This window comes from Sparus aurata, chromosome 18 (assembly GCF_900880675.1).
Source record: "Sparus aurata chromosome 18, fSpaAur1.1, whole genome shotgun sequence".
Classification (NCBI taxonomy): Eukaryota; Metazoa; Chordata; class Actinopteri; order Spariformes; family Sparidae; genus Sparus; species Sparus aurata.
The window spans coordinates 5,864,182-5,887,366 of NC_044204.1; the positions used below are offsets into that span (position 1 = coordinate 5,864,182).

The 23,185-nt window shown below is 41.3% G+C and overlaps 1 protein-coding gene and 11 non-coding genes across 13 annotated transcripts in view; all 12 read left to right on the plus strand.

Moving 5' to 3' along the window:
• pde6a (phosphodiesterase 6A, cGMP-specific, rod, alpha) overlaps nt 1-16,652 on the plus strand; it is a 73,005-nt gene extending 56,353 nt beyond the window's left edge. For both annotated transcript variants that reach the window (XM_030396974.1, XM_030396975.1), the window contains exons 21-24: nt 11,741-11,815; nt 14,514-14,597; nt 14,925-15,093; nt 15,383-16,652. In XM_030396974.1, the coding sequence (XP_030252834.1) occupies nt 11,741-11,815; nt 14,514-14,597; nt 14,925-15,093; nt 15,383-15,426 (372 nt within the window). In that variant the 3' untranslated portion in view covers nt 15,427-16,652. The remainder of the gene's footprint in view (nt 1-11,740; nt 11,816-14,513; nt 14,598-14,924; nt 15,094-15,382) is intronic.
• On the plus strand, nt 369-439 carry trnag-gcc (transfer RNA glycine (anticodon GCC)). The gene has a single exon. It is a non-coding gene; the product is annotated as a tRNA-Gly (tRNA).
• trnag-gcc (transfer RNA glycine (anticodon GCC)) lies at nt 2,103-2,173 on the plus strand. The gene has a single exon. It is a non-coding gene; the product is annotated as a tRNA-Gly (tRNA).
• trnag-gcc (transfer RNA glycine (anticodon GCC)) lies at nt 2,555-2,625 on the plus strand. The gene has a single exon. It is a non-coding gene; the product is annotated as a tRNA-Gly (tRNA).
• Nucleotides 3,019-3,089, plus strand: trnag-gcc (transfer RNA glycine (anticodon GCC)). The gene has a single exon. It is a non-coding gene; the product is annotated as a tRNA-Gly (tRNA).
• On the plus strand, nt 3,486-3,556 carry trnag-gcc (transfer RNA glycine (anticodon GCC)). The gene has a single exon. It is a non-coding gene; the product is annotated as a tRNA-Gly (tRNA).
• On the plus strand, nt 4,286-4,356 carry trnag-gcc (transfer RNA glycine (anticodon GCC)). The gene has a single exon. It is a non-coding gene; the product is annotated as a tRNA-Gly (tRNA).
• On the plus strand, nt 5,553-5,623 carry trnag-gcc (transfer RNA glycine (anticodon GCC)). Its single transcript has one exon. It is a non-coding gene; the product is annotated as a tRNA-Gly (tRNA).
• On the plus strand, nt 6,020-6,090 carry trnag-gcc (transfer RNA glycine (anticodon GCC)). Its single transcript has one exon. It is a non-coding gene; the product is annotated as a tRNA-Gly (tRNA).
• Nucleotides 6,937-7,007, plus strand: trnag-gcc (transfer RNA glycine (anticodon GCC)). Its single transcript has one exon. It is a non-coding gene; the product is annotated as a tRNA-Gly (tRNA).
• On the plus strand, nt 7,404-7,474 carry trnag-gcc (transfer RNA glycine (anticodon GCC)). The gene has a single exon. It is a non-coding gene; the product is annotated as a tRNA-Gly (tRNA).
• trnag-gcc (transfer RNA glycine (anticodon GCC)) lies at nt 7,871-7,941 on the plus strand. Its single transcript has one exon. It is a non-coding gene; the product is annotated as a tRNA-Gly (tRNA).
• Nucleotides 16,653-23,185: the final 6,533 nt, after the last annotated feature.

The following is a 23,185-nucleotide window of genomic DNA, read 5'->3' on the forward strand; positions in this document are numbered from 1 at the left end:
GTAGAAGCGGTGCAGGGACAGCTATACCACTCTGCTATGAAGCATGCACTGGAAGGTAATCTGTTGAATACATTGACAAACTTGTACTGTATAAGACAGATAATTCTTCAAGACTATCGACAGTCCTCGTCTGAAACATCTTAAATGGTAACTATGAATGGGTCCAGGTTGAATCAAAACCTTTGATGTCAGAAGGCATTCCATCAGAGGGCCCCGAGGGGGCACTGTGACCGGAACGAATTGTGAATTGTATTAGATATCCAATCAAGATTTTTTTTCGAGATAGCGTTCATCTTCTTTCCGACTCCAGAGGAGCTCTCCTCAAGAAAAAAGCGAAAAATTTTCCCATTTTTATTTCTTGTCTTCATGCATTGGTGGTTCAGTGGTAGAATTCTCGCCTGCCACGCGGGAGGCCCGGGTTCGATTCCCGGCCAATGCAGGCAGATTCTTCATATAACAGTAGAAGCTGTGCAGGGACAGCTATACCACTTCTGCTATGAAGCACGCACTGGAAGGTACGCTGTTGAATACATTGACAAACTTGTACTGTTCAAGACATTCGACAGTCATCGTCTGAAACATCTTAAATGGTAACTGTGAATGGGTCCAGGTTGAATCAAAACCTTTGATGTCAGAAGGCATTCCAGTAGGGGGCACTGTGACCTGAACGAAGTGCCTTTCTCCACAAAATCATCCTGGCTTTTGCCAGATGGTTGCCTTTTCTTGGCATTATTACCGTCTTGCCCCCTACCAGAAGATACTGCAGGGACTGGAAACAAGAAAAGCATCATGTCCAGAAAAAACCATAGGGGAGGGCACTAGACAAGTTGCAAATTTGACCAGCCTATGGTGCTAAATGCAAAGTACGAGGATCATCACAGTGATTGTCATGAGCGCCACTGCTCATGACAAGCCAACCAATAGTTGTCCCGGCTGTTCTGTCGAGATCTTAAATGGGATCCCCCATCGGGGCACCACAGCGAAAGTCAGGGATTGTCCACAGTTACTTGGAAATAACTTCTGGGAACCATGAATTTCTGTTTACAGATGTATTAGATATCCAATCAAGATTTTTTTCGACATAGCGTTCATCTTCTTTCCGACTCCAGAGGAGCGCTCCTCAAGGAAAAAGAGAAACATTTTCCCATTTTTATTCCTTTATTTTCATGCATTGGTGGTTCAGTGGTAGAATTCTCGCCTGCCGCGCGGGAGGCCCGAGTTCGATTCCCGGTCAATGCAGGCAGAGCTTTAGCTTCTTCATATAACAGTAGAAGCCGTGCAGGGACAGCTATACCACTCTGCTATGAAGCATGCACTGGAAGGTACTCTGTTGAATACATTGACAAACTTGTACTGTATAAGACAGATAATTCTTCAAGACTATCGACAGTCCTCGTCTGAAACATCTTAAATGGTAACTATGAATGGGTCCAGGTTGAATCAAAACCTTTGATGTCAGAAGGCATTCCATCAGAGGGCCCCGAGGCGGCACTGTGACCTGAACGAATTGTGAATTGTATTAGATATCCAATCAAGATTTTTTTTCGAGATAGCGTTCATCTTCTTTCCGACTCCAGAGGAGCTCTCCTCAAGAAAAAGGCGAAAGATTTTCCCATTTTTATTTCTTGTCTTCATGCATTGGTGGTTCAGTGGAAGAATTCTCGCCTGCCACGCGGGAGGCCCGGGTTCGATTCCCGGCCAATGCAGGCAGAGCTTTAGCTTCTTCATATAACAGTAGAAGCCGTGCAGGGACAGCTATACCAGTCTGCTATGAAGCATGCACTGGAAGGTACTCTGTTGAATACATTGACAAACTTGTACTGTATAAGACAGATTATTCTTCAAGACTATCGACAGTCCTCGTCTGAAACATCTTAAATGGTAACTGTGAATGGGTCCAGGTTGAATCAAAACCTTTGATGTCAGAAGGCATTCCATCAGAGGGCCCCGAGGGGGCACTGTGACCTGAACGAATTGTGAATTGTATTAGATATCCAATCAAGATTTTTTTTCGAGATAGCGTTCATCTTCTTTCCGACTCCAGAGGAGCTCTCCTCAAGAAAAAAGCGAAAGATTTTCCCATTTTTATTTCTTGTCTTCATGCATTGGTGGTTCAGTGGTAGAATTCTCGCCTGCCACGCGGGAGGCCCGGGTTCGATTCCCGGCCAATGCAGGCAGAGCTTCAGCTTCTTCATATAACAGTAGAAGCCGTGCAGGGACAGCTATACCACTCTGCTATGAAGCATGCACTGGAAGGTACTCTGTTGAATACATTGACAAACTTGTACTGTATAAGACAGATAATTCTTCAAGACTATCGACAGTCCTCGTCTGAAACATCTTAAATGGTAACTGTGAATGGGTCCAGGTTGAATCAAAACCTTTGATGTCAGAGGGCCCCGAGGGGGCACTGTGACCTGAACGAATTGTGAATTGTATTAGATATCCAATCAAGATTTTTTTTCGAGATAGCGTTCATCTTCTTTCCGACTCCAGAGGAGCTCTCCTCAAGAAAAAGGCGAAAGATTTTCCCATTTTTATTTCTTGTCTTCATGCATTGGTGGTTCAGTGGTAGAATTCTCGCCTGCCACGCGGGAGGCCCGGGTTCGATTCCCGGCCAATGCAGGCAGAGCTTTAGCTTCTTCATATAACAGTAGAAGCCGTGCAGGGACAGCTATACCACTCTGCTATGAAGCATGCACTGGAAGGTACTCTGTTGAATACATTGACAAACTTGTACTGTATAAGACAGATAATTCTTCAAGACTATCGACAGTCCTCGTCTGAAACATCTTAAATGATAACTATGAATGGGTCCAGGTTGAATCAAAACCTTTGATGTCAGAAGGCATTCCATCAGAGGGCCCCGAGGGGGCACTGTGACCGGAACGAATTGTGAATTGTATTAGATATCCAATCAAGATTTTTTTTCGAGATAGCGTTCATCTTCTTTCCGACCCCAGAGGAGCGCTCCTCATGGAAAAAGAGAAACATTTTCCCATTTTTATTCCTTTCCATGCATTGGTGGTTCAGTGGTAGAATTCTCGCCTGCCACGCGGGAGGCCCGGGTTCGATTCCCGGCCAATGCAGGCAGAGCTTTAGCTTCTTCATATAACAGTAGAAGCTGTGCAGGGACAGCTATACCACTCTGCTATGAAGCATGCACTGGAAGGTACTCTGTTGAATACGTTGACAAACTTGTACTGTATAAGACAGATAATTCTTCAAGACTATCGACAGTCCTCGTCTGAAACATCTTAAATGGTAACTATGAATGGGTCCAGGTTGAATCAAAACCTTTGATGTCAGAAGGCATTCCATCAGAGGGCCCCGAGGCGGCACTGTGACCTGGACGAATTGTGAATTGTATTAGATATCCAATCAAGATTTTTTTTCGAGATAGCGTTCATCTTCTTTCCGACTCCAGAGGAGCTCTCCTCAAGGAAAAAGCGAAACATTTTCCCATTTTTATTTCTTGTCTTCATGCATTGGTGGTTCAGTGGTAGAATTCTCGCCTGCCACGCGGGAGGCCCGGGTTCAATTCCCGGCCAATGCAGGCAGATTCTTCATATAACAGTAGAAGCTGTGCAGGGACAGCTATACCACTTCTGCTATGAAGCATGCACTGGAAGGTACGCTGTTGAATACATTGACAAACTTGTACTGTTCAAGACATTCGACAGTCATCGTCTGAAACCTCTTAAATGGTAACTATGAATGGGTCCAGGTTGAATCAAAACCTTTGATGTCAGAAGGCATTCCAGTAGGGGGCACTGTGACCTGAACGAAGTGCCTTTCTCCACAAAATCATCCTGGCTTTTGCCAGATGGTTGCCTTTTCTTGGCATTATTACCGTCTTGCCCCCTACCAGAAGATACTGCAGGGACTGGAAACAAGAAAAGCATCATGTCCAGAAAAAACCATAGGGGAGGGCACTAGACAAGTTGCAAATTTGACCAGCCTATGGTGCTAAATGCAAAGTACGAGGATCATCACAGTGATTGTCATGAGCGCCACTGCTCATGACAAGCCAACCAATAGTTGTCCCGGCTGTTCTGTCGAGATCTTAAATGGGATCCCCCATCGGGGCACCACAGCGAAAGTCAGGGATTGTCCACAGTTACTTGGAAATAACTTCTGGGAACCATGAATTTCTGTTTACAGATGTATTAGATATCCAATCAAGATTTTTTTCGACATAGCGTTCATCTTCTTTCCGACTCCAGAGGAGCGCTCCTCAAGGAAAAAGAGAAACATTTTCCCATTTTTATTCCTTTATTTTCATGCATTGGTGGTTCAGTGGTAGAATTCTCGCCTGCCACGCGGGAGGCCCGGGTTCGATTCCCGGCCAATGCAGGCAGATTCTTCATATAACAGTAGAAGCTGTGCAGGGACAGCTATACCACTTCTGCTATGAAGCACGCACTGGAAGGTACGCTGTTGAATACATTGACAAACTTGTACTGTTCAAGACATTCGACAGTCATCGTCTGAAACCTCTTAAATGGTAACTATAAATGGGTCCAGGTTGAATCAAAACCTTTGATGTCAGAAGGCATTCCAGTAGGGGGCACTGTGACCTGAACGAAGTGCCTTTCTCCACAAAATCATCCTGGCTTTTGCCAGATGGTTGCCTTTTCTTGGCATTATTACCGTCTTGCCCCCTACCAGAAGATACTGCAGGGACTGGAAACAAGAAAAGCATCATGTCCAGAAAAAACCATAGGGGAGGGCACTAGACAAGTTGCAAATTTGACCAGCCTATGGTGCTAAATGCAAAGTACGAGGATCATCACAGTGATTGTCATGAGCGCCACTGCTCATGACAAGCCAACCAATAGTTGTCCCGGCTGTTCTGTCGAGATCTTAAATGGGATCCCCCATCGGGGCACCACAGCGAAAGTCAGGGATTGTCCACAGTTACTTGGAAATAACTTCTGGGAACCATGAATTTCTGTTTACAGATGTATTAGATATCCAATCAAGATTTTTTTCGACATAGCGTTCATCTTCTTTCCGACTCCAGAGGAGCGCTCCTCAAGGAAAAAGAGAAACATTTTCCCATTTTTATTCCTTTATTTTCATGCATTGGTGGTTCAGTGGTAGAATTCTCGCCTGCCACGCGGGAGGCCGGGGTTCGATTCCCTGGCCAATGCAGGCAGAGCTTTAGCTTCTTCATATAACAGTAGAAGCCGTGCAGGGACAGCTATACCACTCTGCTATGAAGCATGCACTGGAAGGTAATCTGTTGAATACATTGACAAACTTGTACTGTATAAGACAGATAATTCTTCAAGACTATCGACAGTCCTCGTCTGAAACATCTTAAATGGTAACTATGAATGGGTCCAGGTTGAATCAAAACCTTTGATGTCAGAAGGCATTCCATCAGAGGGCCCCGAGGGGGCACTGTGACCTGAATGAATTGTGAATTGTATTAGATATCCAATCAAGATTTTTTTTCGAGATAGCGTTCATCTTCTTTCCGACTCCAGAGGAGCTCTCCTCACGAAAAAAGCGAAAGATTTCCCATTTTTATTTCTTGTCTTCATGCATTGGTGGTTCAGTGGTAGAATTCTCGCCTGCCACGCGGGAGGCCCGGGTTCGATTCCCGGCCAATGCAGGCAGAGCTTTAGCTTCTTCATATAACAGTAGAAGCTGTGCAGGGACAGCTATACCACTCTGCTATGAAGCATGCACTGGAAGGTACTCTGTTGAATACGTTGACAAACTTGTACTGTATAAGACAGATAATTCTTCAAGACTATCGACAGTCCTCGTCTGAAACATCTTAAATGGTAACTATGAATGGGTCCAGGTTGAATCAAAACCTTTGATGTCAGAAGGCATTCCATCAGAGGGCCCCGAGGCGGCACTGTGACCTGGACGAATTGTGAATTGTATTAGATATCCAATCAAGATTTTTTTTCGAGATAGCGTTCATCTTCTTTCCGACTCCAGAGGAGCTCTCCTCAAGGAAAAAGCGAAACATTTTCCCATTTTTATTTCTTGTCTTCATGCATTGGTGGTTCAGTGGTAGAATTCTCGCCTGCCACGCGGGAGGCCCGGGTTCAATTCCCGGCCAATGCAGGCAGATTCTTCATATAACAGTAGAAGCTGTGCAGGGACAGCTATACCACTTCTGCTATGAAGCGTGCACTGGAAGGTACGCTGTTGAATACATTGACAAACTTGTACTGTTCAAGACCTCTTAAATGGTAACTATGAATGGGTCCAGGTTGAATCAAAACCTTTGATGTCAGAAGGCATTCCAGTAGGGGGCACTGTGACCTGAACGAAGTGCCTTTCTCCACAAAATCATCCTGGCTTTTGCCAGATGGTTGCCTTTTCTTGGCATTATTACCGTCTTGCCCCCTACCAGGAGATACTGCAGGGACTGGAAACAAGAAAAGCATCATGTCCAGAAAAAACCATAGGGGAGGGCACTAGACAAGTTGCAAATTTGACCAGCCTATGGTGCTAAATGCAAAGTACGAGGATCATCACAGTGATTGTCATGAGCGCCACTGCTCATGACAAGCCAACCAATAGTTGTCCCGGCTGTTCTGTCGAGATCTTAAATGGGATCCCCCATCGGGGCACCACAGCGAAAGTCAGGGATTGTCCACAGTTGAATACATTGACAAACTTGTACTGTATAAGACAGATAATTCTTCAAGACTATCGACAGTCCTCGTCTGAAACATCTTAAATGGTAACTGTGAATGGGTCCAGGTTGAATCAAAACCTTTGATGTCAGAAGGCATTCCATCAGAGGGCCCCGAGGGGGCACTGTGACCTGAACGAATTGTGAATTGTATTAGATATCCAATCAAGATTTTTTTTCGAGATGGCGTTCATCTTCTTTCCGACTCCAGAGGAGCTCTCCTCAAGAAAAAAGCGAAAGATTTTCCCATTTTTATTTCTTGTCTTCATGCATTGGTGGTTCAGTGGTAGAATTCTCGCCTGCCACGCGGGAGGCCCGGGTTCGATTCCCGGCCAATGCAGGCAGAGCTTTAGCTTCTTCATATAACAGTAGAAGCCGTGCAGGGACAGCTATACCACTCTGCTATGAAGCATGCACTGGAAGGTACTCTGTTGAATACATTGACAAACTTGTACTGTATAAGACAGATAATTCTTCAAGACTATCGACAGTCCTCGTCTGAAACATCTTAAATGGTAACTATGAATGGGTCCAGGTTGAATCAAAACCTTTGATGTCAGAAGGCATTCCATCAGAGGGCCCCGAGGCGGCACTGTGACCTGAACGAATTGTGAATTGTATTAGATATCCAATCAAGATTTTTTTTCGAGATAGCGTTCATCTTCTTTCCGACTCCAGAGGAGCTCTCCTCAAGAAAAAGGCGAAAGATTTTCCCATTTTTATTTCTTGTCTTCATGCATTGGTGGTTCAGTGGTAGAATTCTCGCCTGCCACGCGGGAGGCCCGGGTTCGATTCCCGGCCAATGCAGGCAGAGCTTTAGCTTCTTCATATAACAGTAGAAGCCGTGCAGGGACAGCTATACCACTCTGCTATGAAGCATGCACTGGAAGGTACTCTGTTGAATACATTGACAAACTTGTACTGTATAAGACAGATAATTCTTCAAGACTATCGACAGTCCTCGTCTGAAACATCTTAAATGGTAACTATGAATGGGTCCAGGTTGAATCAAAACCTTTGATGTCAGAAGGCATTCCATCAGAGGGCCCCGAGGGGGCACTGTGGCCTGAACGAATTGTGAATTGTATTAGATATCCAATCAAGATTTTTTTTCGAGATAGCGTTCATCTTCTTTCCGACTCCAGAGGAGCTCTCCTCAAGAAAAAGGCGAAAGATTTTCCCATTTTTATTTCTTGTCTTCATGCATTGGTGGTTCAGTGGTAGAATTCTCGCCTGCCACGCGGGAGGCCCGGGTTCGATTCCCGGCCAATGCAGGCAGAGCTTTAGCTTCTTCATATAACAGTAGAAGCCGTGCAGGGACAGCTATACCACTCTGCTATGAAGCATGCACTGGAAGGTACTCTGTTGAATACATTGACAAACTTGTACTGTATAAGACAGATAATTCTTCAAGACTATCGACAGTCCTCGTCTGAAACATCTTAAATGGTAACTGTGAATGGGTCCAGGTTGAATCAAAACCTTTGATGTCAGAAGGCATTCCATCAGAGGGCCCCGAGGGGGCACTGTGACCTGAACGAATTGTGAATTGTATTAGATATCCAATCAAGATTTTTTTTCGAGATAGCGTTCATCTTCTTTCCGACTCCAGAGGAGCTCTCCTCAAGAAAAAGGCGAAAGATTTTCCCATTTTTATTTCTTGTCTTCATGCATTGGTGGTTCAGTGGAAGAATTCTCGCCTGCCACGCGGGAGGCCCGGGTTCGATTCCCGGCCAATGCAGGCAGAGCTTTAGCTTCTTCATATAACAGTAGAAGCCGTGCAGGGACAGCTATACCAGTCTGCTATGAAGCATGCACTGGAAGGTACTCTGTTGAATACATTGACAAACTTGTACTGTATAAGACAGATTATTCTTCAAGACTATCGACAGTCCTCGTCTGAAACATCTTAAATGGTAACTGTGAATGGGTCCAGGTTGAATCAAAACCTTTGATGTCAGAAGGCATTCCATCAGAGGGCCCCGAGGGGGCACTGTGACCTGAACGAATTGTGAATTGTATGAGATATCCAATCAAGATTTTTTTTCGAGATAGCGTTCATCTTCTTTCCGACTCCAGAGGAGCTCTCCTCAAGGAAAAAGCGAAACATTTTCCCATTTTTATTTCTTGTCTTCATGCATTGGTGGTTCAGTGGTAGAATTCTCGCCTGCCACGCGGGAGGCCCGGGTTCAATTCCCGGCAAATGCAGGCAGATTCTTCATATAACAGTAGAAGCTGTGCAGGGACAGCTATACCACTTCTGCTTTGAAGCACGCACTGGAAGGTACGCTGTTGAATACATTGACAAACTTGTACTGTTCAAGACATTCGACAGTCATCGTCTGAAACCTCTTAAATGGTAACTATGAATGGGTCCAGGTTGAATCAAAACCTTTGATGTCAGAAGGCATTCCATTAGGGGGCACTGTGACCTGAACGAAGTGCCTTTCTCCACAAAATCATCCTGGCTTTTGCCAGATGGTTGCCTTTTCTTGGCATTATGTCCGTCTTGCCCCCTACCAGAAGATACTGCAGGGACTGGAAACAAGAAAAGCATCATGTCCAGAAAAAACCATAGGGGAGGGCACTAGACAAGTTGCAAATTTGACCAGCCTATGGTGCTAAATGCAAAGTACGAGGATCATCACAGTGATTGTCATGAGCGCCACTGCTCATGACAAGCCAACCAATAGTTGTCCCGGCTGTTCTGTCGAGATCTTAAATGGGATCCCCCATCGGGGCACCACAGCGAAAGTCAGGGATTGTCCACAGTTACTTGGAAATAACTTCTGGGAACCATGAATTTCTGTTTACAGATGTATTAGATATCCAATCAAGATTTTTTTCGAGATAGCGTTCATCTTCTTTCCGACTCCAGAGGAGCGCTCCTCAAGGAAAAAGCGAAAAATTTTCCCATTTTTATTCCTTTATTTTCATGCATTGGTGGTTCAGTGGTAGAATTCTCGCCTGCCACGCGGGAGCCCCGTGTTCGATTCCCGGCCAATGCAGGCAGAGCTTTAGCTTCTTCATATAACAGTAGAAGCCGTGCAGGGACAGCTATACCACTCTGCTATGAAGCATGCACTGGAAGGTAATCTGTAGAATACATTGACAAACTTGTACTGTATAAGACAGATAATTCTTCAAGACTATCGACAGTCCTCGTCTGAAACATCTTAAATGGTAACTATGAATGGGTCCAGGTTGAATCAAAACCTTTGATGTCAGAAGGCATTCCATCAGGGAATGCAAATATAGAATACATTTCTTGTAGCTGCTTTAAAGAAGATATTCAAACACCAAACTCCAGCCATGCTTGACTTTTTCTTTAAAGAGGAGCTATTATTAAGAACAAGGCTTGTGTGTGTCTCATATTGAAACCAATTGAGCTAATGTCTAATTTGCTCTTATTCTTTTCATTATATATTAACTGATGAGAAAAGAACTTCAGTTCTGTTACTCCTCCTGGATCGCACAACTGCTGCCAATTAGGATATTTTGCTTTTTATTTTTTGCCAGATACATTTTTTCTGGTTCGACTTCACCTTTGTCTGCACCTGGTGAGTCAGCTCTACATCCCACACACTGTCAGGAGATCTATCCACAGCAGCAGCCACCCTCATGCGTATTGTGCTCCAAAAGTAGTTTGATGACTAACTCTTCACTAAAGGTGAATTCCATCCTGATTACAGCGATAATACAATAATTTAATTTAACTGGCATGAATCTCCTTTTTGCATGAAATGAGTCTCCATTAATCTGAAGCTCTACTCTATGATTTAAGCTGATAAGATGGTCAGATTCCTATATAAAAAATCTTGTAAATTGCTGATTAATTCACTCAGATTTTTATTGATGATAGACAAGACTCTCTAAGATGTTATAGAGAGACAAAAGCTTGAGTGGCTTCATTCTTGATAAGATATTCCGCTGACATTTTATGGCGGATATTCTTTTTTCCCCTCTGTTCTGCTTCCCACGCACACAGAATATATGTCTACAGGCTGCGCCAGCCTCATGGCAATTGTTTCCAAAAAACTGGCTTGATGACTAACTCGTTCTAAAATGAGGTTTCTACCCTGAATGCAGAGTTTTCATATTATTCATCAGATCTCACGTTGTTCCACTTTAGGTTTGTGAGGGCAGACAAAACATGCTTTCATCTCATCAAGACACAAAGCCTGAAACTGCCTTGTGAGCTGTGAAAAAGATTCTCATTTATGGAACACTGTGAATGCTTTACAGGATGAATTTAACGAAATGAATGGGAAGATTTCCTGCCCCTCAAATGGAAATATGTGATATCATGCTTTAAAATACATGGTGCTGAAATTATTATTCCTTGGGAAAACATACCTCCAACAAAAACTTACTCCGGTCTGGAGTTACCCTTTAAGTTGTACAAAATAAGCATCTTAAAGGGTAACTCCACCAATTACACACATTAAAGTGTGTTTACAGGTCTTAAAGAGTACTACTGCATATGTCGAGAAAGAGAATAAAGTGGGTCCTGTAATCGGTACATGTAATTACCTCCAGTGATGTCAATGTGGCTAAATGCATTATGGGGAATGTAGGCTGCACATTTTGAAAAGGAAGAAGAGTGCATGGGATTGAAAAAGAGGGTATCTCTGGTTCTGCCATATTGATTTGAAGATTTGTTTTTGAGCTGTCCATAATGAGTCCAACAGTGTTATAGGAGTGCAATAATAGAGCAGTGGGCTCCTTTCCAAAACCTGTTACCCACATCCATTACCCACAATGCAACTTCACGTCTGAGTGACATCAGTAGAGATAATTTATCAGTTGACACACAGCTTCCTCTGGAGTCACAAAGGGTTTTTCACTTCCTTTTTCACACTAATATGGTGGAGTTGCCCTTTAAAGACGAGGTCTTGGGCTCTGGGGTTGTGCATTGCTGTAGCCCCAAACCAAGAGATGCATCATGTTGTTACAGTTGTGTTTGAAAACCTTGATGTTTAAAAGCAGCCAGGTTTTCAGCTTGACTGCTGCAGTGGTGATTTTGTCATTTTAACTGTCATTTGTTGAAAACTTTGTGATTTCCCTCTCTAGGTGGCGCTGTCTGTTGCAGCAGAATTCTGGGAGCAGGGAGACCTGGAGAGGACGGTCCTGGAGCAGCAACCAATTGTAAGCATACAGACCGCTTGATGCTGGAGAGAGATGCTGAAAATTGGGTTTAGAGGGGTAGATGGAGGAAGCGTCAGTCCTACTGACAGAATTACCAGGAAATCTCCATGACATTGATTTTGGGATAAAATAGAGTAAATACACAATTTAAATATACTTTAATACAACTTCAGCCTTCATAAACCCTGCAGAGCCCTGATAATGACAAGTTGGAGCCTTGATTTGATCAAACGTTTTTGTTTTGTTTTCTAGCTGATGAAGTTGAGATCAATCTTTTTGTCACTTTGTGTTTGGTATATTTCTGTGTAAGTTGTTTGTCATAGCTTTCCAGTTTTCTTTTTTATTAATCATTTTATGGCAGTAAGCTAAAGTTTGAGAGGAGGAGGAGGATGATTCAGTAGGTGGACAGAAATCATAGGGATGAAGGCAGGACAAAGCTCTCCTTGGGGCTTCAATTTAGGACGGAGAGCAGGAAGGACACGAGGAGAGAGAAGGAGAACAAGAGACAGAAACGCAGTTGGAAGACAAAATGAAAAGACAGATTTAGTTCCCTGTGGCGGCAGTGTTGAGAGATGTACAGGCCATTATGTGGAGCACTGATACAGAAAGAGCGGGCACTGTGGCCCTAACCCAGTCGACCATCCCCTCCCTGGCTCTCTCTCTTCCATGCTCCCTCCGTGTGTCTCTCTCCCCTCGCTCTGTTTCATTCCCTCGAGTCCTTGAGACACTTGAAGTGCAAAAAGCACCGTCCCACACTCTCACCTCGCAGCACTCTGAATTTAATAGCATTTGTGTCAGCAGGGAAAACTTTTCATTTTGATCAGTTTGTATTTTCTCAGCAGTAGATTCTGTGACTCACTGTGGTCTGACAAGAAAAAAAAGACTTTGCAGAGGCTGTGACACTTGAATATTTTTGTCAGGAAATGTAGGTGGGCAATTTTGCCTGCAATTACAGCCGGTGTGAACTTTCTCTGACAGGTTTATATAGTCCAGTGTGCTGCAGGTTCCCCAGGTACATTTAAGATGTGGCTGCTAATGTGACTCTACTTGTTGTTTCGCATGTTTATTCAAACTTTATTTACACTCTGCACGGACACAGTGAGGAACTAGAGCCCTCTTCTACAAGCATTAAGATTTTACACTTTCTTTTTGTGATACCAAAGAAAGTGACGCTTGTCTGAGGAGCGCCAGCTCTGCTGCTTCTAACATTTGAATTTCTTCTGTACAAACTGTCAATATTTTCTCAGTTAGTAAGGATGGAACATTATATACACTACAGTATACATACAGTATATATATATATATATATATATATACACAGTTTATATATATATATATATATATATATATATATATATATATATATATATATACAGTATATATATATATATATGTATATATATATATATATATATATATATATATATATATATATATATATATATATATATACATATAATATGAAATAATAAATGTTAGCATTCACTAATAAATGTTTGACATTGATTTCTGTTTTATTTTGCTTACCTTTGTAAAAAAAAAAAATCCCCCGCAATTTATTTCTTCATGCAAAAATACATAGAACAACTACAACAAAATCTTGTAGATACATCGGTTGTGAGGGCCGGACTGTTGGTTTGGTTCACATCATATTGTGCAAGTGTTGTAAAGGTGTCCACTCCCTGTGTGGCCTACAGTTAACACATTATACAGTTTGAGTAGTCGTATCAAAGCTCTGTAAAGGGCCATTCTGACTGACCTACAGTAGAACGTCCCACATTGATATTCTTTCATAGGACCTTGTAAAATCCTGCAACTGTAGCCCAGATACTTGTAAGTCAGAAAAGTTTGAAATTGTGAAATAATGTTTGTATTTGGTAGAGGAACTGAAATTAATATTGTACCTCTGACAAAGGGAGCAAGGTGACATCATCTAATATGCAACAAAGTAAGACATTACAAACTGTAACTTGCAAACATGCTGAAACCAAAAAAAAAGAAAGAAACAGGATCACTGGGTGTCACACAAAGATACACAGAACAAAGAATTACCTATAAAACACTGAACGTTATATTCGGGTCAAAGTAGCTATTTTAAAGAAATATGAAATAATGGCATAATGTAACATCTTTACATTTTATGTGTATGCAGTTCCCTTAAATATTAAAAGTTAAGGATTTTCACTCCTATAAATAATTAATTCTATGTATTTAATGTATTTTATTATCAAACATTTCAATAAATAAATGTTGCAAAGAATCCTTAACGTTCTTGGGTGTTAGAATAATAAAAATAGTAAATAAGTAACTTGGTTTAGAATACACAGACAGAGAATCACAAAAATGATGAACTGTTGCTCCAAACTTAAAAAATTCAGAAAGCTAAACTATTTGGAGTACAGCTGTATTGGCAAGGTCCCATGAATTTAGTAGACATTTTAACATTATTATATTTTTGGGAGAAAATCTGTGACATGAAGTTTTGAATTCCGGGTGAGTTGGCATAGAACAACTCAGTGTACGCATCCATTAATTATTGATAGACTGATGTGTTTTTAATGAAACAAGACGTTTGCTGCATCAAAACAGTGTTTTTGCATGGATACTTAATCCCAGTATAGATGTATATGTTAAAATGCAGTAAGCAGTAAAGTTAATGAGCAGTTGACTGTTAAACTCTCTTTTCTCTCTCTTTCAGCCTATGATGGACAGAAACAAAGCAGCTGATCTCCCGAAGCTGCAGTGTGGTTTCATCGATTTTGTTTGCGCTTTTGTGTACAAGGTCAGACATCACACCTCACGAACATACAGGAACAGTCGCTGCTGATCTCCTTAAACCTGACAAACACAGCAACTGCAGGTTTGATCTGAGGATAGAGGATAAGGATATCTGTCTAATCTGTGAATTAATGGTATTTTAACTTAGTATTGACTTAATTTCGGATGAGTAACTTTATTCCAAGATGGTTCAGGTGTACAACCGGATTATCATTATTGACTTTGCACTCATATTACATTGCATATGAGTTAACAGTTTGGATAGAGTGAGGCAGAATTGATTTGATGTGATTGGATTTGTGTTGACTCACCCTCTTCTCCTGCTCCCCAGGAGTTCAGTCGTTTCCATGTAGAGATTACCCCCATGCTGGACCGCCTGCTGAACAACAGGAAGGAGTGGAACGCGCTGAAGGAGGAACACGAGGCCAAACTGGCTGCCCTCGAAGAGGCCAAGAAAGCCAAGGAGGAGGCAACTCAGAAAGTTGAAGGGGGAAAACAAGGTAGGAGTTTACCAGACATGTTAACGCACACGAGAATGAAAAACATTCTATGTATTTCATGTGTGACATACTGACTCTGAGCTGAAACAATCTGATGGATAGATAGATAACTTTATTAATCTCCGAATGGAGATTAGATCAGTGTGCCAATTTTGGTGGTGCATTTAAATATTTAATACACAAGTACAGGTGTAAATCTTGTAAAAAGGGTTTTATGCATTTTTCAGTTTCAATGGTGATAACATAATCTACTCTGTTTCCTTCCTTCCTTTCTTCCTTCCTTCTGCAGCGAGTGCAGCCCAGTCACAATCAAAGACTTGTACTCTCAGCTAGAGATGCGTCAGCGGTACCAGGTTGATTGCTACATGGTTGTGGTCCAGCGCTGGGTTTTCACAAAAAAACGTCTTCCTCTTCTTTTCCTGTGATATTGTTGTGATCGCATTTGAGAAATCCACCACATCCTCCACTTCAAAATACCTGATACAATTTTCTCCTATGGCTGTATTTATTGATACTTGTCTCCTCATCTTTAACCTGTTATGTTTTCCTTCTGCACTGCTTCTTCCTTTCTGTCCTTTGTTTTTGAATTAATAATTAGATACTCTTGGCTTGATGGTAAGGCACTCATGACTGCTGCAATTTAGTAGTCATGGATCCACCTGAGGGCAGGTGAAATAGCAGAATCCTCAAAGCTGTTTATAAATGAGCTGCGATCTGATTGGACTGAGCTGGACATGCTGATGTGACATGACAGCTTTCTAGAAGGGATAGTGGTATGCATTATGATGTCAGTACTTCGCCATTCTAAAATCTCTGATACTGATGACTGCTTAATCTACAGTGATGCACGGTGTTAAACTAATGGTTTTAACTGTCAACTAGTTGATTATTCTGTGAAACCCCATCTTGATGATGTGTTCAGGTGTTCGGAAACATCGAACATGCAAGAGTCAGCTTCCAAAAAGCTTCAAATGAAGTTGGGAATATTATCTGTAAATCAAACCTTTAAGAGTCAATTCAAAGCGTCTGTCATGACGACCTGTAGGGTATCTACAGATGGAATCTTGTGGTTGATCACACCTCGATGACGACGACAACAAAACGTTGGAAAAAGATTGAGAGAAACTTGATTGAAAAAGTCCCACAAGCTTTTCTTGACCAGACAGATGTGCTTATTGTTGCATGAGACATCAAGAAGTCCGGGAAAAAAGTAAAAGTTTTGTAGTTTCATGAGCGAAACAGCTGCAGCCCTTACAGACACCTGGCTTTTCAATACTATGATTCAAATGTCAACAATTATTTTGTATGTTTAGCTTGGTTAACATTAGCTGTGATGACACATTAGTATTAGCTTGTGTGTCTACATGCTGTCAAGCGGTCAGAATCTATAACATTGTAACGCAAGTGAACATGAAGAAAATTTGAGAACATTGCTGTAAAATAGATGTACACTGCAAACATTGTATCAGGTTCATTTTCTGCTCTGCAGCTTTGGTGTTACTGTATACTATTTGTAAGTGTGTAACAAGCTTGTTCATACTAAAGCTTATCAAAATCAACCCAATTGTCTTTCTTTGGACTAATTTACCACTTTCAACACAGAATTTATCACTTCACCTATAGTATTTCCCATACCGAAAATGTCCTTTCAGAGACACACTCATTACGCTTTTTCTGTAAGTTTGTTGAACTCTCACTGCACTTTGATCTAATTCCCGAGAGAACACGTTTGAATAAGTTTTGCTCTCTTTTCAACCATGAGGCTTTAACAACCCAGCAAGCATTTGACTGACAGCAGTGTGCAGGAGCTGGCCAAGTGTTGTGCCAAAATATATTTCCCCCCAAAATAGGTATCCCCGCTTGGCAACAGTTTCAGGCCAGGGAACAGAAAGAACTAAATTCAGAATGATCTTTTTTGTGTATTGATTGACAAGGTTTCACGTTCTAAGTTGAAATGCTGTTGAAAAGTTATGAGAGGTTACATATAACCATTGTTGTGACAGCATTGTGACAACTATATTTTATCAGTATTGAATGATAATAAATTAATAATTGAGACTTGTTCATAACCAGTTGGAAACTCCTTGAAGAACATTTAAAGTGAATGATTTCTTCATCCTGCACACATTTACGTTTGTAAAGATAATTCCTCTGGGCTTTTGCACACATTCTGTCAACTTTGACTGAAGGTAGTGATCAGTCCAGATGGGGAGCATGGAAACGCATAGCCAACTGTTAACAAATGGTTCAATTGTCGGGCTAAGTATATTTAGGTTGACGTTATTTAAAACATCACTAATCACCTCAACACGATAACTGTTGAGAAGTGCAGAGGCCCAGAAAGCTCACATGGTATGGACTGAACTGAGTGCTCACTGTTGCGGCCCAGGTTCAATTTCACCCTGGAGTCCTTGTTATATGAGACTTTTATTAATCTTAAGTTTTAAGCATCTACAAACTGTTTCTTCGAAGTTTCTTCTTATACGTGCTTATACATGTCTATTATAAGCATCTTAAAAGAACATTTAAGGGCTTTATTACCTAATTAATACTTATTAAAAGGACACCAATGTAACGCCTTACTGTTACTTTTATTTAAGTCAGTTTAAATGTAGATACTTAGATGTCTTTTTTCCTGCAAGTGATTAAATACCTGATTACTGGGAACAGCTCAGACTGAGGACAATGTGAGGAAACACTATCAGGAGATTTCTGGGAACAACAAAGCCTTGCGTCATTCACAACTGAGCCACAGCAGCAAATTAAGTGAAATTAATTCCTTTTTTCCCTCTTAAACAGATACATGCAGATGTTTTGGAAATAAATAGGCAGTTCTTTTTAGCATAAGTGTTGTCTTTTTCACTGTTTAACATGCAACCACTGGAAACTGTATAAGAACAGATATCTGTGTGGATGACAGAGAATCACCTGCAGCACTAATGCAGCACTTCTGCTGGAAACATGCATAAAACACGATTTACACCACAGCTGTCGAGGTATTCATATCTGCCAGCTGCACCATCCATTTGCATGCGTTCATGTCTGTACACATTAGCAAATTTCTCCACCTAGAGCCATACATAATACTGCTACAAAACACAACATGATGCCTGAGTAGGATAATGAAAACTGATCACCACTGGAGTCACAGCAGGGCGCAGGATATGAGCTAAATTCATCAACTCCCACCCCTCCCTCCCTCACATGCTGTAGTAGTATAATAATAGCATGGATACATAAGCGAAGTGTGTCGTCATTGGTGTGTGACGTAATTCCCCATGACGTCAGGGCATGCTGGGAGCTCAAAGGATTGCCGTATATGGTTGGGATGATCAGTGGAGCTTGCAAAGCTCGGCTCTGACGCAGGGATAACCCGTGACTGCAGACAGAGAGAGAGAGAGCGAGTGTAGCAGCTGCAGTACATCTAGTGAGCCTACAGGAAGAGTTTTAGCCTCATTCCAGCAGCGATCGGGGGCAGTCGTGACTGCAGAGCTGCCAGCCTGCAAGCCACAGCCGAGAGAGCGATGCAGGACTATTTATAGGACGACTGTGCATGGGTAGGCTGCAGTTTCTAAGCAGAAAAGTCACTTGACTCGGCTTTCTTGCCCCAGCAATGCATTCATCAGCATTTTATGATGCAGGCTTGTATGTTTTGTATTTAGATCACACATTCTGTCAGCAGGATCACCTCTGTTTCAGGTAGTGATGCAAGTGTCAAGACATCCAGCACTCAAACAGACATAATAAGAACTGCAACATGGATGACAATATATCATTTCACAGTATACCACGGTATAGTTTTGGTACACCACTTTTATCATGTATATTTGCTTTTCTACAGGATTGAATTCTACCTTATACATGTTTTTTTTGTTTTTGTTTAAAGACATATAAAGGACACAATGTTTTGAATATTTGTGAATATTGAGATTTGTTCAACCAATGACCCCTTTTATTTTAATACCTGTAAGTGCCATTCTAACTGATAACTTTATTAATATACTTTAGTTTTATAGCACCTTACACCACCAAAGCTGGAAGGTGCTCCACAAAATAAAATACAATACAACACAGCTGCAAAGTTAGTAAATGATAAAACAATGGAATAAAACCAGTATAAAACAAAACAAACAAGAAATGTAAAACACAGAGATAAAAACAAAATATAAAAGAGGAACGTCCAAACCTTTAAATGTATATGATCCAAATGCTTGTCTTTAGAGGTGTGTGTTTTTTTAAATCTATTTTAAAGCCTCTTAAATTGTGAAGCACATGTCAGATCAGCTGAGTCAATCGGGGGTTTGTTCCATAATATTACGATTGCATTGATAATAATAGTAATAATACCAGAGAACTATATCTCGTCATGGGATCACACTAGCTTCAACAGCTATCAACATGTTCATGTCCTGACCCATGACTGTTCAGTAGTTATAACAAGTACTCAGTACTAATGAGTCAGACCACACCCATCTTCTAAATCAGCCTTCATGATGACCTAAACTACACACCAGTAGTGAAGGTTTTTTTGACTGCATCCTACTTGGTTGTGACGCTCTGATAAAATCTGTGCGCAGGCAGACCACCTGGAAAAGTACCATAAGTTGCTTCTGTGTTAGTTCTTGCTACAATAGGTGTCTCCAGGACAACATTTCCAGTCAATGCTGAAATGGCAGTAAATATACTGTTAATGCTGGGAACACTGTTATTATACTAGGAAAATGTCATGCTTTTGCAAGTCTGACCTTTTTTTAAGCTGTATTTAACAAATGTGTGACATTTCCAACAACACGACGCATCCTCATACCTAAAACACTGAATAGGTTGATTGCCAGTGACTCCAAAACATCATGACCCCCGCAGCTCACCAGCGTCAGGCATATTTGACCATTGTAATTCTGCAGTTTGGTTATGTTTAGACAATTAAACTAGTTAGGTTTAGGCACGACAACTATTTGGTCATTACCTGGTGGGGCAGCTGAATACGCAGGATCACAGATCATGTGATGCATCAGGTTGACTTGGTTAAGTTTAGCAAAACATTGTGGTTCAGGTTAAAATTAAAATCTTAACCACGTTGGTGATTTAAAATAACTCGTTCACTTTTGGTTTCACACAGGACACAAATAGCAGTCTGCTAGGTGAAGGCCCTGTGATTGGTTCACCTGACTTCCTCCTTTGCTGCTGTAACAATTACTACGGCCACTAGATGGTTGCAAGAAACAAATGTGGGTCGAAACAAGTGGTTGGGAATGTCCTCTTACTAAATCACTAAAACGGTTAAGTGTTGTCAAAATCAAAATGAATAATATTGTACAATTTAATGATTTTGATAGTTAATTGCCTCAGAAGTAGATACTGTGCGCACCAACTCCTACAATAGGATTTTTTACATTTTCAAAGACATGAGCACCCCTTGATGTGACCCTTTTCACCAGGTTTTTGTCTCATCTTTTTTCAATACATGCAGAAAACCATCCTGAATCATTCAGTCACAGCAGGTGTGATGTATGCAGCCGCTTGGATTAACATATCTCAGGAGGACAGTTAAGAGGCTTATCCAGCAACTCACGCAACATACCGGATCTGTGCAGAAACCAACAGTATCACAAACTGCAACACAATGAATCGGCTGGCATCTGTTCACTGATATAACAACAAATACTGCTGTACTGGAAAGCCATCTCAGGGCCTGAGGTGTCAAGGGGATGTCTTGGGGTTAATATGATTTATAACCAGATGTTTGTCCTTTTTTTTCTGAATTCAAATTATTCTATACAGTATGACGAAAATTAAACCAAGTTGGTGTTTGATATCTTTTCTCTGGGGCCAAATGTGTAATTTTTCAAGCTGTAGGTAAAAAAAAAAAAAAAGTATGGCTGTGGTCTTTGGTTTTACACTATTATTTTGTGTCACGGTAATTCAGCATCCACTGAGTGTAACAGTTATCGGTGTGTCGCACAAGGTGACCCTTGACCTGATACTGGTCTCTGCAGTGTGTCATGTCTGCTGTCTGGGCTCAAGAGACAACACTGTGGCTGATAACAAAATCTAATTTCTCATTTATTGCAAGGCACTTTATAGCATACTTAATTGGTTTTCAGAATGGTTTTGAGTTCATCTTACTGATTAAACATGAACAAATTGCAGTTAACTTAAATTTGATGAAACCTGGAGTGTGCAGAATGAATAACAGGAAAATGAACCAATTTTCAACAAGTATGAAAATTATACAGTGATAAACAGGTTGTTTTTATGCACATTTTACTTAGATTGGACTTGTAAATGTTACTCTCCTTCTATAATCAATCTAATCAAGGTTTATCAGTGTAATTTTGAAAACGCTGAGACGCAACATTCTCTTACAGGCACAGTTCACCCCAAAACTTGAATTCCGTCTACATCTCCTTACCCCAATTCTGATGGAAAGTCAGGTGAAGTTTCATTGTCCACAAAATATTTCTGGAGCTTCACAGCAAAACAGCTTTGCAGCATTCTCCGAAAAACAACTAAAGCACCTGGGGAAAATGTGAACAAACAACTGTCTTCATACAGTTTATAGCTGAGTCTCCAGAAGTCTTCAAAGTAGCTTCTAAGCTAAAAGCGTTGGCATTCACCCCATCTCAAATGGTTGCTCAATTACCTGTCAAGGGTGTGAATAGTGTTTTTTCAAATCATTTTGACTTCCGAAAACTGGATTATGTTGCAGCTGCTCCCAGCTACTTCATCTTTTTAGGAGAGCGCTGCAAGGCTGTTTTGCTGTGAAGCTGTGTGAAAAGTTGTGTGGACTATGGAACTTCATCTGACTTTCCATCAGCATGGGGATGAGCAGATCGAGACTGAGTCTTCATTCCTGGGTGACCTGTTCCTTTAGCTGAAGAAACGTAACATGAAGGTCACGATCATCCTCACCGCTTGCATGTTTTCTAAAAGACAAAAGGTTAGGTTGTAGGAATAGATGTAAAGATATGTATATGATGAGAATGTATATCATATGAAGATGGATACTGATTTTCTGTGAAAATGTTTCTATGGTGCACATTTTTGCTCATCCTTGACAGCACCTGGCATGTACACAGGTAATCAATCACTGGCCAGTCTCAGTAAAAGCACTGTAAGTAAATATCTGGTTTCCCCTGAATGATTTATAATCAGGCTTGATTTTTGCAAAATGGTTTGTTGTTCTACGTGCAGTTCGAAGGGCTCATGACACCTGATTAATTGCCTGAACAATCAGCTATCTGGTTCCTGAATGATCAGTAAACTGCTTCCTCAACAATCTGTTGGATTTCTTGGATGGCCACGATTTTGTTCAGCTTTCTGGCGGCTTTGAGTTCAGTGGGAAAAAAGTCTACGTGTTCAAAATCCTGGCTCGTCCTGTTGGTTGACTTAACACAGAACACAAGATTAACAAAAATGCACAGTGTGTGGCCAGCTTAGTTTCTTCAAACACAGGCTCATATGTGTATTATTGATAATGATCGCATCGAATGTAAAACAAAAATCATTCCCAGAAGTCATCATGGGTGACTGAACAGAAGTCATGACGTTAATGGCTGACAGTAGTGTGTCGTCCTGTTGTCAGAGTCATGCTGAGGCTCAGGGGGATGACACTGTGTGTCTAATAACTCCGCACTGCACTGCAGAGCAGCTCTGTTTGCTGCAGTCACGACTGCCCCACAGAAACAACCAAACAGAGGACAACGGGGCAGGAAACGGCTGACAGGATGATTTCTAATCGCCTGCCTTCTCCTCTGGCTTTGGGCTGCACGATTAATTACCAAAGTTAAACAAATAGGAAAGGTTAATGCTTCAGAAACAGCTGTATTAACCAAAGACAAGTCAACTTAATCCCACATAACAATAATTTATACCCATACTATATTAAGAAGTTTATAATGTCAGTATATATTTAGGGGGAAGTGAAAGCATCTTCTGCATCTTTTCTATCTCTTCAGGCTATATCTTATGTCATCTTTTACAGAACAACTTCAGAACTGAGCATCAAATCAATGTTTTTGGTCACAAAGTAAGAGAACTATGTACAGAACAAGTTAAGGATGCAAAAACTTCTGTCGGCTACCCAATGAGG